The sequence below is a fragment of the Planococcus citri genome, chromosome 2, assembly GCF_950023065.1.
Source record: "Planococcus citri chromosome 2, ihPlaCitr1.1, whole genome shotgun sequence".
NCBI lineage: Eukaryota > Metazoa > Arthropoda > Insecta > Hemiptera > Pseudococcidae > Planococcus > Planococcus citri.
The window spans coordinates 23,866,706-23,880,385 of record NC_088678.1 but is presented as its reverse complement, the minus strand read 5'-3'; the positions used below and the strand labels follow the sequence as shown (position 1 = coordinate 23,880,385).

General features: G+C 32.7%; 1 protein-coding gene across 2 annotated transcripts in view; it reads left to right on the top strand.

The window, feature by feature from the left end:
- The first annotated feature begins 4,429 nt into the window (after positions 1-4,429).
- Positions 4,430-13,680, top strand: part of LOC135835098 (general odorant-binding protein 19d-like) — a 12,859-nt gene continuing 3,608 nt past the window's right edge. Inside the window, exons 1-7 of one of the 2 annotated variants that reach the window (XM_065349188.1) lie at positions 4,430-4,994; positions 10,843-10,912; positions 11,041-11,093; positions 11,206-11,241; positions 11,321-11,438; positions 11,789-11,859; positions 12,623-12,823. In XM_065349188.1, the coding sequence (XP_065205260.1) occupies positions 4,926-4,994; positions 10,843-10,912; positions 11,041-11,093; positions 11,206-11,241; positions 11,321-11,438; positions 11,789-11,859; positions 12,623-12,688 (483 nt within the window). In that variant the 5' untranslated portion in view covers positions 4,430-4,925 and the 3' untranslated portion in view covers positions 12,689-12,823. Of the gene's footprint in view, positions 4,995-10,842; positions 10,913-11,040; positions 11,094-11,205; positions 11,242-11,320; positions 11,439-11,788; positions 11,860-12,622; positions 12,824-13,680 lie in introns of those variants that run through there. The other variant, XM_065349189.1, reaches the window with a different exon arrangement.

Genomic DNA, 13,680 nt, shown 5'->3' with positions numbered 1-13,680 from the left:
AGGTGCATGTTTCATTGGCAGGTTATTTAGATAGGTAACATTTTTCCAAAGCTAATGTCCTTAATAAATAGTAAGGCACGTTCTTTATTGTGGCTTCCAAAAAACACTCGTAATTTGGAAGTCATATTAAAGTATTATTTCTTGCAGAAGTTACTGAAAGAGAAGGGGTCTGCAATGTCTACATGCTCGAGAAAAACTAACACTCCCAAAATTTGCCTCCAGAATCTGAATTTTATTCCTGAAAGTGTGTAGCCAGTGCTCTCATGCTTCATAGAGATTGGTAATTACCACATGACATACACGTGCTTTTATAAAAATCATCTCTCAGAGGCTTGTAACTGAAAAACCACATATCTAATAACTGAAACATTTATACCTACATATACGAGTAATAATGAACTTTCAATTTCCTACGCCTCATTTCTTATCGTTGAGATATTCACTTTTTCTTAAAAAACCGATTTCGAGTTCAAGAAACTTATTTATGTACTTGGAAAACATCGAATAGGTATAGATATACAACTGCTATTATATTCATTTATCACAAAATTGAATGGGCGTCTCCCTCAGTATTCAACACTTGCAAGAGAACACGAAAGAGCGTGTTACTCGCACCTCTGAACTAAATTTTGAGCTGTCGAGGTTCATTCTTTTTAGTCGGGGGGCCTGTATAAGGATCACTAGCACTCCCTGCCGATCCTCTGGGACATTTTTTTTCTTAAAGGGAGAGTCCTAAGAAACATTTCTAGTCCTTGTACACATAAAAAAATGGCCCTACTTACAAAATGGCGGCCATTTTGATTGACAGGTCAGCCGAAATCGCAGATTTTGCGTTCCAACATAGGACTAGCATAGACAATTTTAAACCGTACAAAAGTAGATCGAAAGAGCACGCAAAAATTCATCACCTGTCAAAATTTCAAGTGCTAAAGTGCTTTTTTCGATTTTTGATGAATTTTCAAAAATCAAATTTTGGCCAAAATGTGAAAAAAAATCAAAATTTTAACAAATTGACCTAGAGAGCTGAAATTTGGGATATATGCTATTTTTGACCTGCCAAATCGATTGGAAACTGTTTCAAACCGTTTTAAGCAGTTCTGGAGCGTCCAGCAGATTTTTGAAATTCGAAATTCTCACAAAATTTCTTCAAATGAAGTTGGAAAGCTGACATTTATATCCTGCAAACTAATTTCAATGCGCTACGAAGTACTGCAGGTGAATTTCAAGTCGTTTTGGAGCCTCTAGTGACTTTTTGAAAATTACTGACTAGAGCCTCCAGTAGATTTTTGAAACTTGGAATTTTCCAAACTTTCATCAAATGGAGATGAAAAGCCGAAATTCATTTTGCAAACTAATTTCAATACGCTACGAAGTCGACTGCAGGTGGATTTTAAGTCGTTTTGAAGCTTCCAGCTACAATTTGGAAATTTCAATTTTCCAAAAAACGCAATAAAACGTTTCAAAAAGTTGCTGGAGGCTCCAAAACGACTTAAAATCTACCTGCATAGTTAACTTTGTAGCGTATTGAAATTAGTTTGCGGAATGAATTTCGGCTTTCCATCTCCATTTAGATGACATTTTGGGAAATTTCGAGTTTCAAAATTCTGCTGGAGGCTCCAGAACTGCTCAAAACGGGTTGAAACAGTTCCCACTCGATTTGGCATGTCGAAAATAGGGTATATCTCAAATTTTAGCTTTCTTGGTCAATTTGGTAAAATTTTGATTTTTTTCTCACATTTTGGCCAAAATTTGATTTTCAAAAATTCACCTAAAATCGAAAAACGCACTTTAGCACTTGAAATGTTGACAGGTGATGAATGTTTGCCTGATCTTTCGATCTACCTGTATACTGTTGAAAAAAATTCGTGCAAGTCCTATGTTGGAACGCAAAATCTGCGATTTCGGCTGACCTGTCAATCAAAATGGCCGCCATTTTGTAAGTAGGGCCACTTTTTTTTTGAGTACAAGGGCTAGAAATGTTCCTTAGGACTCCTCCTTTAAGAAAAAAGTTGTCCCGGAGGATCGACGGGGGTTGCAATAGATCCTTATGTGGACTCCCCGACTAGTACGTAGGTTAGTTTATTAAGATGGAACGTGAAAAAAATGTGGGATGATTTTGACCAAATTCAGTGCAGATCTTTATTATTTCAGTTTGAAGTAACTCAGAAATTGATGTGGGTCCACAAAAACGAAATATTTTCAAAAAAATCATAACTTTTTCGCTCTAGCCCTTACCCAACCTGTTTTGGGAAAAAGGAACAATTTCAAAAGATAGTATTTGAAGTTCTACGTCGACCTAGGCCATTCCTATGGAAATCCAAGACCTTTTTTAGAATTCTACTGAGTAGTGGTTAAAAAGTAGCAAATCGCTTCATCGCGTGTTTTAAAAATTTTTTCTTTTGAAATAGGTATTTTGTACTAATTACTTAAATACTTACCTAATCCAAAACATCGAAAGATATAATTTCTGAAACTGGGATAATATTCTAAAATGCAGTGGTGTCAATTTTTTTTGGTCATCACTGCGATTTTCAAACAAAACAAACGAAAAAACTCCATAAGTTTTTGGTTGTTATTTTTGATTTTTTGAAATTCGCAGTAATGACCTAAAAATTAGCACCATTGCATTCAAAAATATTTCTTCATTTTCAGAAATCGTCACCCTAATACGTAAAGTATCTAACTCCATTTTTTCTCAAAAATGAGTTATGAACACCATCTGAATGATGAACACTTCATACGGAACTTCCAACCTTAAAAACTACTTTAGGCGAATTCATTGGTGTACAATTCGCGTTTGAAGTCAGGAAAATTATCTAACTCCACTAAAGGATAACACACTGTTTATTCAGCTACGTGAAACTGTTTCATTTTTACGTTACATGAAAAAGAGTTATGAACACCATATGAAAGGTGAACACTTCGTATGGAACTTCCGATGTTGAAAATTACTTCAGGTGAATTCATTGGTGTACCATCCACGTTTGAATTCGAGAAAACTATCTAACTCCACTCAAAGTGGCTTAAAAGGTGTCAAGTGAAAAAAATTTTTACCAGAATTTTTTTTTTACTATAATAAATAACCTTAACTATGTAACACCCATCAGTAGTTGATAATGCTGTTTTTCGCATTTCCTGAACAATTTACAAAAATGGAGTTAGATATTTTACGTATTAGGGTGACGAAATGATATCTTTCGATGTTCTGGATTAATTGGCATGAAATATTTCAGAAGAGAAAACTTAAAAGACCAATTTGCCCAAGAATTGACGATTTTCTTATGCAAACATTTATTCATTTTTTAAATTTTGAAACTCATTTTATTACGTTAAAGTAATGATGAAGATGTCACGTTTGTGCAAATCATTTGTTATTATTATTATTTTTCTTATCCTACCCGACTCAATTATGGCTAAATTCAATGCTCAGCATTACTTTCTCGAGAACTTTGGGAGTTTGAAAGTAGGTGCATACATCAGGAAGCTTTAAAATAATGTTATGATTACCAAAATCATATGTAATAATAACAGAACTAGATTAAAAAAAAAAAAAAAAAAAAAAAAAGGTACTCAAGATAACTACATATAGTAGGTAGGTGCCTACATCAAAAAAAGCAAAATAGTTGCAATTACTTACCTACCTATATATGCTGAATACCTAAGTATTTAAAAAACGGTCAAGATATTGTTTGTGGTCAGTAATTATTGTAAAAAAATCCATAAATAGGTGGGAATTCATAAGTTTGGTAGGTACAGCTCGCAGCATAATACATACGTACTTATTCAAAAATTCGGAATAGCTCGTAGTATTTATAAAAAAATGTCTATAGACTATAGATTCATTTTCATTCGAGTATAATATCATTTCCATCATGGAAAGTTTCATAAAAGCATAATCAAAATACATCGCATAGATTATGCGCAATAAAAATAAACAGTTTATTGTGCAAAGTTGGTACTATGAAAACAGAACAACAGAAACACTTTTTATGCCCTTTTTCTCCCACCAAAAAAACTTGTAAATGTGCAATTCGCGAGAAATTGCGTGGTTTTTGGCGTTTCGATGAGCACTTGAGATAATTTTATGACGTAAAGAAATGAAATTTTCAGCAAAGTTGACATAATATTACGAAATAAAAATTTTCAAACAACGACAAAAACAAGTCGAATTACTTTTTTAATACATATTTTATTTATCTATATTGAATTTAATTATTTGTCTAATCTCTCGATCATCATCATGAAAGTATGTGCTCTGACACTCTTACAGTCTAATAGGTAATGTACTTAGATAGTACGAGTACATCACACTACGTAATATTTACAATACAAACGAATACCTATATAGCCTAGACAATTAGCTTCGACGCTATGTCAAGTGTAAACAATGCATCAATCATTAATCTACAAATACCGTACCATATAAGCTTCGTTAATCTGGACCTAAAATTGTAATATTCGTGAAAAATTACATTACACGAGTGTAAATTTGGTCAAGTCCGAATATAATACCTATACATATTTATAATTAACAACGCTTAAAGGTGCGTTGCGTTTAAATTTTGGGCGAATATTTTGAAGGATACGCGATTCGATTGTTGATATTATCAACAATTCATTTATAATACCGTACAGGATATGAATTCTGCCATCGGTTTTTGTTAATTGATGACACGTACACAAATTTAATACCATTGCAAAATGCTTTTCATCATTTGTAATAACTATCGAAGTTTTTTTTTTCACTCTTATTTTTTTTCATTAAATTCGTGAACCGGAACGAGTAATAGAAAAGTATCAAAAGGATGCGCTGATTTTGTTCAATACAAAAAGGGCATTGTTTTCTTTGTAATCGTTTTATAAACCAGTGCCACAACGAAAATAAAATTTATTTTGGTCAAGTCTCAGGTAACAGTTCTTTCAACATGGACGCTACGAAATTCGCGATACTTTCCATACTCGTCGTTTTCTTCAACTTCATCGACAACACGTTGGTAAGTGTGGAAATTTTAACACCTATAATATTGCTACGAATTTATCTATATAATCGCACCAAGGCTACCTAAACTTATTTCAAATGCGAGATTACCCTCGGAGATTATTTATGCATAAAATTTATAATATAGCTTATCGCAAATCTCGAGGCGTCGTAAATTCGCGAATCATCTGTTTTAAATATTTACTGTTTACGTTTTTTCAAAAAAAAAAGACCAAGAAAAAAAATCTAGCCTCGTAATAAAAAATGAAAAAAAAAACTAGTGATATACGGTATAACTTGGTAAAGTGGAGCACCAAGTTTTAATGCTTTTATTATATTCTAAATTGAATAGCTCGAGAGTTTCCGTGATATTATAGTACACAACGCTGGGTATAAAATATGTGGTAGGTAGGTGTTTTATGCAAACTAAAAAGATAATATTTTTTTATAATCAAAAATTGAATATTATACGAAAATTAATATCGTTCGTTGGTAGTATACGTAGGTACCGTACTGTACGTAAGTTTCGCCCGACAAAAAATAAACTCCTCGTACTGGTATTATTTTACGTTTCGACGTTAATAGAGTTGTTTAATCGATTTAGGTACCTGGAAAAGTAATCTATTTGTTTAACCAACTTACCGCATGTTAATAAAACTAATACACAAGTATTGGTTGAATTTTACTTCGTTTGAGGCTATGTACCTACCTTTTTTAAATACATATTTATCTACCCTAAGTACTTATGAGCGATTTCACGATGGAGTTTATGTAGAAATTAAATGGAAGTTGAATATGTATAGCCGTATAGGTAAAGGAAGAAGTATGAAGCTATATTAATTACTTAGTTGAGGTTGCATTTGATAAAATTTCATTTTTTTTTAAATTGTCAAAACATTGTTACCTATACTGCTTCTCATTAGGTGAATTTTGTTTTTTTTTTTTTTTTTCAAATACGAAAGGTTTTTTCCTCTCTAGATTCATTGTGATAGGTTAAATTAAATCTTAAAAAAAAAATGTTGATTTAATTTTTTAGTTTAAAGGTTTTTTAAAAAATGAAAAAAAAATGGTAGGTGTAGTAAAATTTTCATTTCATTTTGCATACGTTATTTTATCATTTAATTTTCACCAAGTTACTTTATCCAGTTGAAAGTATAAGACAGAATAGCATAATTGCATTTTAAAATTAGGTTAAGCAAAGTTCTTCATAAAACGCAGTATGTAATCTTCTCTATGAAAAATTAATTATAATTAACGCTCAAATATGAATTTTTATCATCATTTTTATTCGCGAAAAAATTAAAAGAAATACATTTTAATGTGCATCTTGAAGAAGTACCTACCTAATTTAGATAAAATTGGATTAAATGGGTTATGATTTTGGCATGATTTAATCATCTATCTACTTTTTCTGAGAAAAACGTGACCTAATAAAATTACTGTGCAAAACTTAGGTATTGATGAGTTTTGTTATTCATCGTTTTTAAATTGATACTTGATCTGATTCATTTTACTTTTTAATTCGTTTAAAACCGTCTTATCGAAGATGTTTCACGAAATTATTAGGTAGGTACGAAACAACTATAAATAAATGTGAGTAGGTACAGATTATGAAAAACTGAAGAAACAGACAAATTTTTAGTAAAAACCATTCGATGTGCATTATATTTGTATTTCCTCTCAAAGAAAAATGTCTCAAAAATTGAAATCCTAAACACACAAAAAGTTCAAAAAATATTTCCTGGACAAAATCTCGTTCAGAAAAATTCAAAATGTTTCTTACAGTACCTCAATCTTGAACGTTTTTTTTTTAAATATTGAAATTCCTTATCGAAAAACTTAAGTTTGTGCATTTTGAATTTGAAATTCGTGAATTTTTCTTGTGTTGAACTTTTTGATCTATTTGTAATGCGGCATCAACCTTTTTGGAAGAATTGCTCTGAAACAGTTCAAAATTGAAAAATTGTTTCAAGGTTAAGCTCACTTGAAGCAAACATTACCTTTTTTGAAAACCCAATTTTTGCATGATTTCAAAATCTGCCTTAATTTTTTTCGCTCCATAAAACACTTTTTATACTGTTTCTCAAGGGCTGAAATTGAATTTTTATACCTAACGTATTGAAGCTTGAAACAAATCATTACTAGAGCTGGGATTTTTACGCTTTGCATATTTTTTTATGGACTAGAAAAAGTGCATATTTAATAAGATATCCAAGAATCATGAAGTTTCCTGACGAATGAGCTCAACATAATTTTGTCTGTATTATTCTGCATATTTCAGACCAAATGGCATATTTTATTAAATTTTAAGGAAAAAACTTGCATATTTCTGCATATTTCAGCATTTTCTGGTAATTTTTTTGAATTTTTATAAAAATGTTGCAAAAATTGACATTTCCAAGACTTTTTTGTTCAAAAAAAAAATCACTACGCTGCTAAAATACGTTATAGTGACAAGAGGCAGAGTTTTTTTTTGGTGGCCCTGTTGGTTGGACACCGTGCCCTGTACAGCTACAAGGCTAGAGGCATGGGTCATTTTATACTGTTACCTACATTAATGGAATGAGGCTGGATTTTTGGAGAAAGGAGAGTAAGACTGAAGGGTTATGAGCTATTTCAGGAAGAGTTTTAGGAAGGTTAAGTGAGTTTCTTAAATTGGAATGATCTTGACAGGAGAGTAGGATGTGGGAGATGGTGAGTTTGACTTTGCATGTAGAGCATACTGGAGGGGATTATTTTTTGAACAGATGAAGAGTGGGTGAGGTGGGTATGGCCTGTGCCTACACAGCATAAGGCAACAGCCTGCTTTCTGGGCAAATCTTGAATGTTGGTGGTGTGACTTTGGCTGGGAATTAACCGTGAACATATGGTTTCCATCACATCAGACACAGGGACAGGTGTTTCTGGTACAGGTGAAATCCTTAGTGACTGCTTTGCTGCTAGGTCTGCTGTTTCATTTCCCAAAATTATTCCTGAGTGAGCTGGAATCCAGGCTATGGTAACATCCATGTCACATTGGAGAGATGAGATTTCTGAGGCAATTGAATGTTGCTTAGATTTAGATCTTAGTTGAGAGAAGAGAGATGGAATTGAATGAATCTAATGAATCGGTGAAGATCACAACTTCGTCGAGTCTGCTCTCAATTGTCATGTTTAAAGATGTAAGTACTAAGTATAGCATATAGTTCACATGAAAGAATACTGAACCAGCATGGAAGTGGAAATCGCAAAACCTCATAATCACAAACAACCGAACAACCACAGCGATCCACAGATTTTGACCCATCGGTGTAAAACAAAATGAAATCGTTATACTGAGCAATAAAGTTATGGATGATTTGAGTATTTAGTTGAGTGTGTTCAAGTAATGATGTACAGGCCTGGACCCACCCACTGAGTTACCGAGAAAATCTCTGTGGGCCGTGACCGACGCATTTGGGCCAATGAGGTAAAAACTGGGACGCTTGAAAAATTTCTGAATGAATTTTTATACTCAGTGTCCTGCACTTCAAAAAATGGGTGAAAAAAATTTGGCCGATTAATTGAGGAGCCCAAAATTGAGGCCACTAAAATAGGATATCTCGGTGGGCCACATGGTCTTGGGTCCGGCCCTGATGATGTATCAAATGAGAGAATATTATTCTTAGTTTTTGTAGGATTTTCTGGATGGAATTCGGAGTCAACGAACATGTGTTGCACTCTGGCGGCGAAATGCATGAAACACATGTTATCATGCTGAAAGGGGGACATTTCCATACTCACGCACGCTTACACACGCGCACACATGACTTGTTGAGATGCGAATGAATGCGATTCTCTGCAAAAAGCAGGGCTTCAAACCCGTACCCGTACCCGTACCTGAATACCTGAATACCCGAACCCATACCCGTACCCGAAAAATGAAATGAGGAATACCCGAATACCTGAACTGAACCTGTACCCGGACCCAATAGAGACTATTTTGAACCCAAATACCCAAAAATACCCAATAGATCGGGTACAGTTCGGGTATTTCACCTAAAATACCCGAACCCGTACCTGTACCCGAACGTTTAAAATTTTTATACCCGTACCCGATACCCGTACCCGATTCTCTGAGAAATAAATCTGTACCCGTACCCGATACCCGTACCCGAAAACGTTCGGGTTTGAAGCCCTGGCAAAAAGTCCCCCTTTCAGCAAGTCGATGGTGGCGCCGCCACAAGATGTTAACGCCGAATGGTGGAAGAGGATATGCTTAGCTGAATGGAGTTTAGAATGGAAGAGGCTTTATGGAGATATGAGTCATAAGCATATGGGAGATTGGGATCAATTTTTGAGTCTATGGTGAGAGGAAGACTGTTAACAGTTTTAAGGTGAATGAAAAATTTTGAAAGGATGAGTTTTAATTGATCATATTGAGGGGAGGATTTCAGATGCTTCCCGATATAATAAGTGTATAGGAGTAGTTCTGAGGGCTCCAGTTGCCAGTCGAAGTGCTGTGTTGTGAATAGTGTCAGTGATTCTTTTTTGCTCGATTTTATGAATTTTTATGATGAATTATTGTTATGAAATGACTTGTTTTGCCAATCCATTATAATCAAAATCAATACCTAATCAAAGAATCGAATAATGGAAGAATCAATTTGATCGATTTTTTATTCATTTTTCAAATTGTTGGCATATAAATTAAATTTGATCGATTTCTCATGAAAAAAATCAAAATTCAATCGATTTGGACAGAAATTATCTGAAATATGGTTTATTCATTCTACCCTATTTTTGGCCTCCCAAATCTATTCATCAAAAAAACCTCGAGAGCAGTTGACTTCAAGTTTATAAATTTGGAATTATTTTTTAGAAGTGTGTGGAGGGGGGGGGGGTGTTGGTTGAGACTATCAAAATCCAAAAATTTATTGTGAAGTTCCAGAATTGCTTGAAATTATCACTAATTGATTTGGCAAGTTGAAACGAGGTGTAAACCATGACTTCGCGGGTTTTATACCTTAATTTTATCAAATTTTTAATACGGACCAAAAATTTTTTAAATACCTTCTTCTCAAAAAGCGATAAATGAAATCCAGCTCTTGAAATTTTAAGTAGTCTTAAAGCGTATTTTTGGACGTTCTTTTCTTTCAATTTTGTTCTGTTTGATTCAAACGTTCATCCGGGCTCCAACAGAGTTCTCTTGTATGGGGTAAACTTTAAAAATGTTGTAAAAAAAATAGTGCTCGGTGGTTTTTGCAACTTGAATACCCTAAAAAATTGAAAAAAATCTCCTTTAGCTCCGACAGTAGATACCTAACCTACACATAGGTAACATAGACTTCTCCAACAACTATAACGAACAATATTTCAGAATAAATTTCCACAATCGAATAACATTTACCCCTTCAAATCATTCGTTAGATGAACTTACTAACTTCGTGATGTTCATATTCAAGCAATCGCATAACTTCATTAAAATAAGGTACCTACTACCTAACATGCGGTTGAAAAGTTTTTATAAAATCTCACTCGCAAGGTTCAATTTCAAGTTGAGAAAATCGGTGAATGAAAACTCACCAACTGAATCATGTCGTCGATCCTATTCTCCGAGCTATACATGTAGATAGTAGTAGATAAATCATGTAATGTTAAACAATATAGGAACAATATTCCTGAAAGTTCACATTTCACGTTTTACATTCGTATTAAAATGCTTTCAACGATTAAATGAAAACTTGAAATTCTTTATTCATTGTGTGTAAATATCTATACGTATAAGTATTCGGTACTGAAAATATAACATTTTTCACGTCCGAATGATTTTTCAAAGATCCGTATAAAATAGTAAATTACCTCGTTTTGGAAAATGATGAAAATCTAAAAGTTTTATGTTCCAGTGTTCCGAGGAAGAAGAACGTATCAAAGCAATTTACTCGAAATGTAGAGAAGAAACACAAATAGACGAAAGTAATTTTTCATGTATTTTCGTAACTCTCGAGTAAAATTATTTACCTAATAAGACTCTAAATAATCATAGGTACTTTGCGAATTTAATTAAGGTGGAAAAAATTAATCTTCTTTCTCGAATTTTACAGATGAGATGGAAACTTTTAGAAAAATGGAATTACCAACTTCTACTAAAGGAAAGGTAATATAATTTTGAAAAAAAATTCTTCTTTTATACCAACTTAATTGAAAGTAGGAAGAAAGAACTTTCCGCGATTAGCGTTGCATATTTAACAAGGGAATTTTTTTTACAGTGTATGATGGGCTGCCTTATGAGAGAAGCTTCGATTGTAAGTTCTTTGAATATTTAATTGAAAAATAAACATTTTTTTCTTTCTAATATGTATGTACACGTGTATGTACTTGTAGATTGTCAACGGCAGGTTCAATAAAGATGGAGCACTTCAAGTGGCAGAACGTTATTATTCTGGCAGACAAGAAGAACTGGAAAAGGCTCGAATGGTTGTAGATATATGCGAGAAAAAAAGTAAGTTATGCATTCGCTCAATCACTTTATTTATACACCTACTACTCGTAGTATAACAACAACTGTAGATACACTACGCGAAGAGAAAATGAAAAAAAAAAAAGATTTATAAAATGTTCGTCAATGTGATAACGCGGTAACGTAAACTTTACAGCTTTTTGAACTGCTGTAAAGATATTGTTCATTTCATTAACTTCTGTGCCGTGATATTTATGACAATTTTATCTACTCAGTTGTGACAGCTTGTAAAAACTTGTAACGCGAGATACTTCGCTTGTTAGGTACTAGTTTATTATTGTTGATTTCTAAAATGTATTTTTTTTTCCTCGTGTAATCTTTTTGCCTTTTAGTCGAATACGAAACCGAAGAATGCGAAATTGCTGGAAACCTTGCCTCGTGCGTGATTGAAGAAGCGCAAAAGGTAGCGTTGAATTTTTTGTAAAATTTTATCTCATTATTTTTTTTTCTTCTTTGAGATGTTTCGCTAGAAAAAATATAGGCTAGCGAGAAATTCATCGTCAAAGGTAAAGAGGTTTGATGTTCTTTTTATTTAAAAATCCGGTGTATTATATTCCCATTTTTTTGTAATTAAAAAAATATTGGTATCTAACGAGTATAAAATTATGGCGAAATGATAGAATAAAAATGTTATCTTTTTTTATTTTTAAATTCATTGCATAATATGTAAGTTCCTTGGCAGCGTTTTGTTTTCGGATTGATTAATTTTTTTTAATTTGTCTCACTTTTATAAAATTTCCGTCCTTTTATGAGAATTGAACACTTTGCTATTTGTGTACCTACGTTATAAATCATAAAGTAGAGAAAGGAAGTAAAAAAGTTCAGTTTTTGAAATTTAAGTTCTCCAAAATTACTCAAAATGTTATTACGATTATGTATGTCAAAAGAAATATTGTGATTGCATATATATAGGTACTTCGAATCAAAATCTGTAAAAAAAACTTTTTCTCTTTAAAAAAAAAAAAAAAAAAAAAAAAAAAATTGTTTGAGATCAATGATGCTTAGTGAATGAGCCAGAAAATAAGTGGTTGAAATTCAAATGAAAGTTCAGACAAACTGACGAGAAATTATTCTTAAATTCATACTGTCTGTAGGCTATGAATTTTTGAAATTTTCCCACTACTTGGTGGTTTTGAATTAATTCGTGAAATCATTGTTGCCTATAGTTATCAATGGACTATTCTCGTATTACGGAGGCGATGCTCAATAAACGACGTCCATCTACTACGTAGTGTTTAATTTACCACATGAAAGTACGCACGTGTGAATTGAAGAGAAATCACGTCTTATCAGTAGATTAGATAGAAAATAGACATAGCCTATTCTTTAGCATGTTGCATTTTAATAAAATGACTCACTTATAGCAATATCACTTTATTTTTTATTTTATGAGTTTCGTTTGGCACGTTGTAAATAGATGAGGTTCGGTCACAGTGTGTTGAGAATTGCACTTTGGACGTTGTTTCAATTTATAAGAAGAAATATGTAGCAAAATGATCTCAATATATAAGAAGTTGGAAAAATTTTCAAATTTCAAATTCAATGTTCGATTCCCTTTTTTGGGGCAAGAGCTCAGTGTTTTAAAATTTTTGAAATGTTGAAATTTATTTTTTCGTGATAGTGGACATCAACAGATCACATGAATTGAAAAAAATTACAAATAAATTACAAATTTTCTCTTTGTTGGATTTAAAAAAAAAATGAGTTGGAAAGACCGATGAATTGTGTTTTTTTTTCTGCGTAAGAATTTGGTCAAACATCTTTCAACTTCTTTCGACTCCTTCCAGCTCTTTTTCTATACCTAATCATACTTTTGCATTTGATCATTACAAAAGTAAGCACTTCAATTTTAAAACCCAGAGTTATTCAAAGAAAACACATTTCAAAAATTTCCAAGTGAGAAGTTGAACTGAAACATTGAGTTGTGATAAGTATGTATTAGGAAAAAAAAAATTAATTCGAAAGTCATCACTCTCTTTGGAAATTAAGGATTCCAAATACCTACGTAATATAAAGATTTAGATGAAAACAAAAACCTAAGTTTATGAAAATTTGCTATAAAATATTATCACCTGAAAATTAATCCAAATTTCTTCCATCATCAAGTTTTTTGAGATTTCAGAGGAAAAATTTAAACACAACATTTTCGTTTCCTGGTTTTGATAACACTGACAGTTCACTTGAAAAAATTTTCATAAAACAGCAAACCTATTAGTCGGGGAGC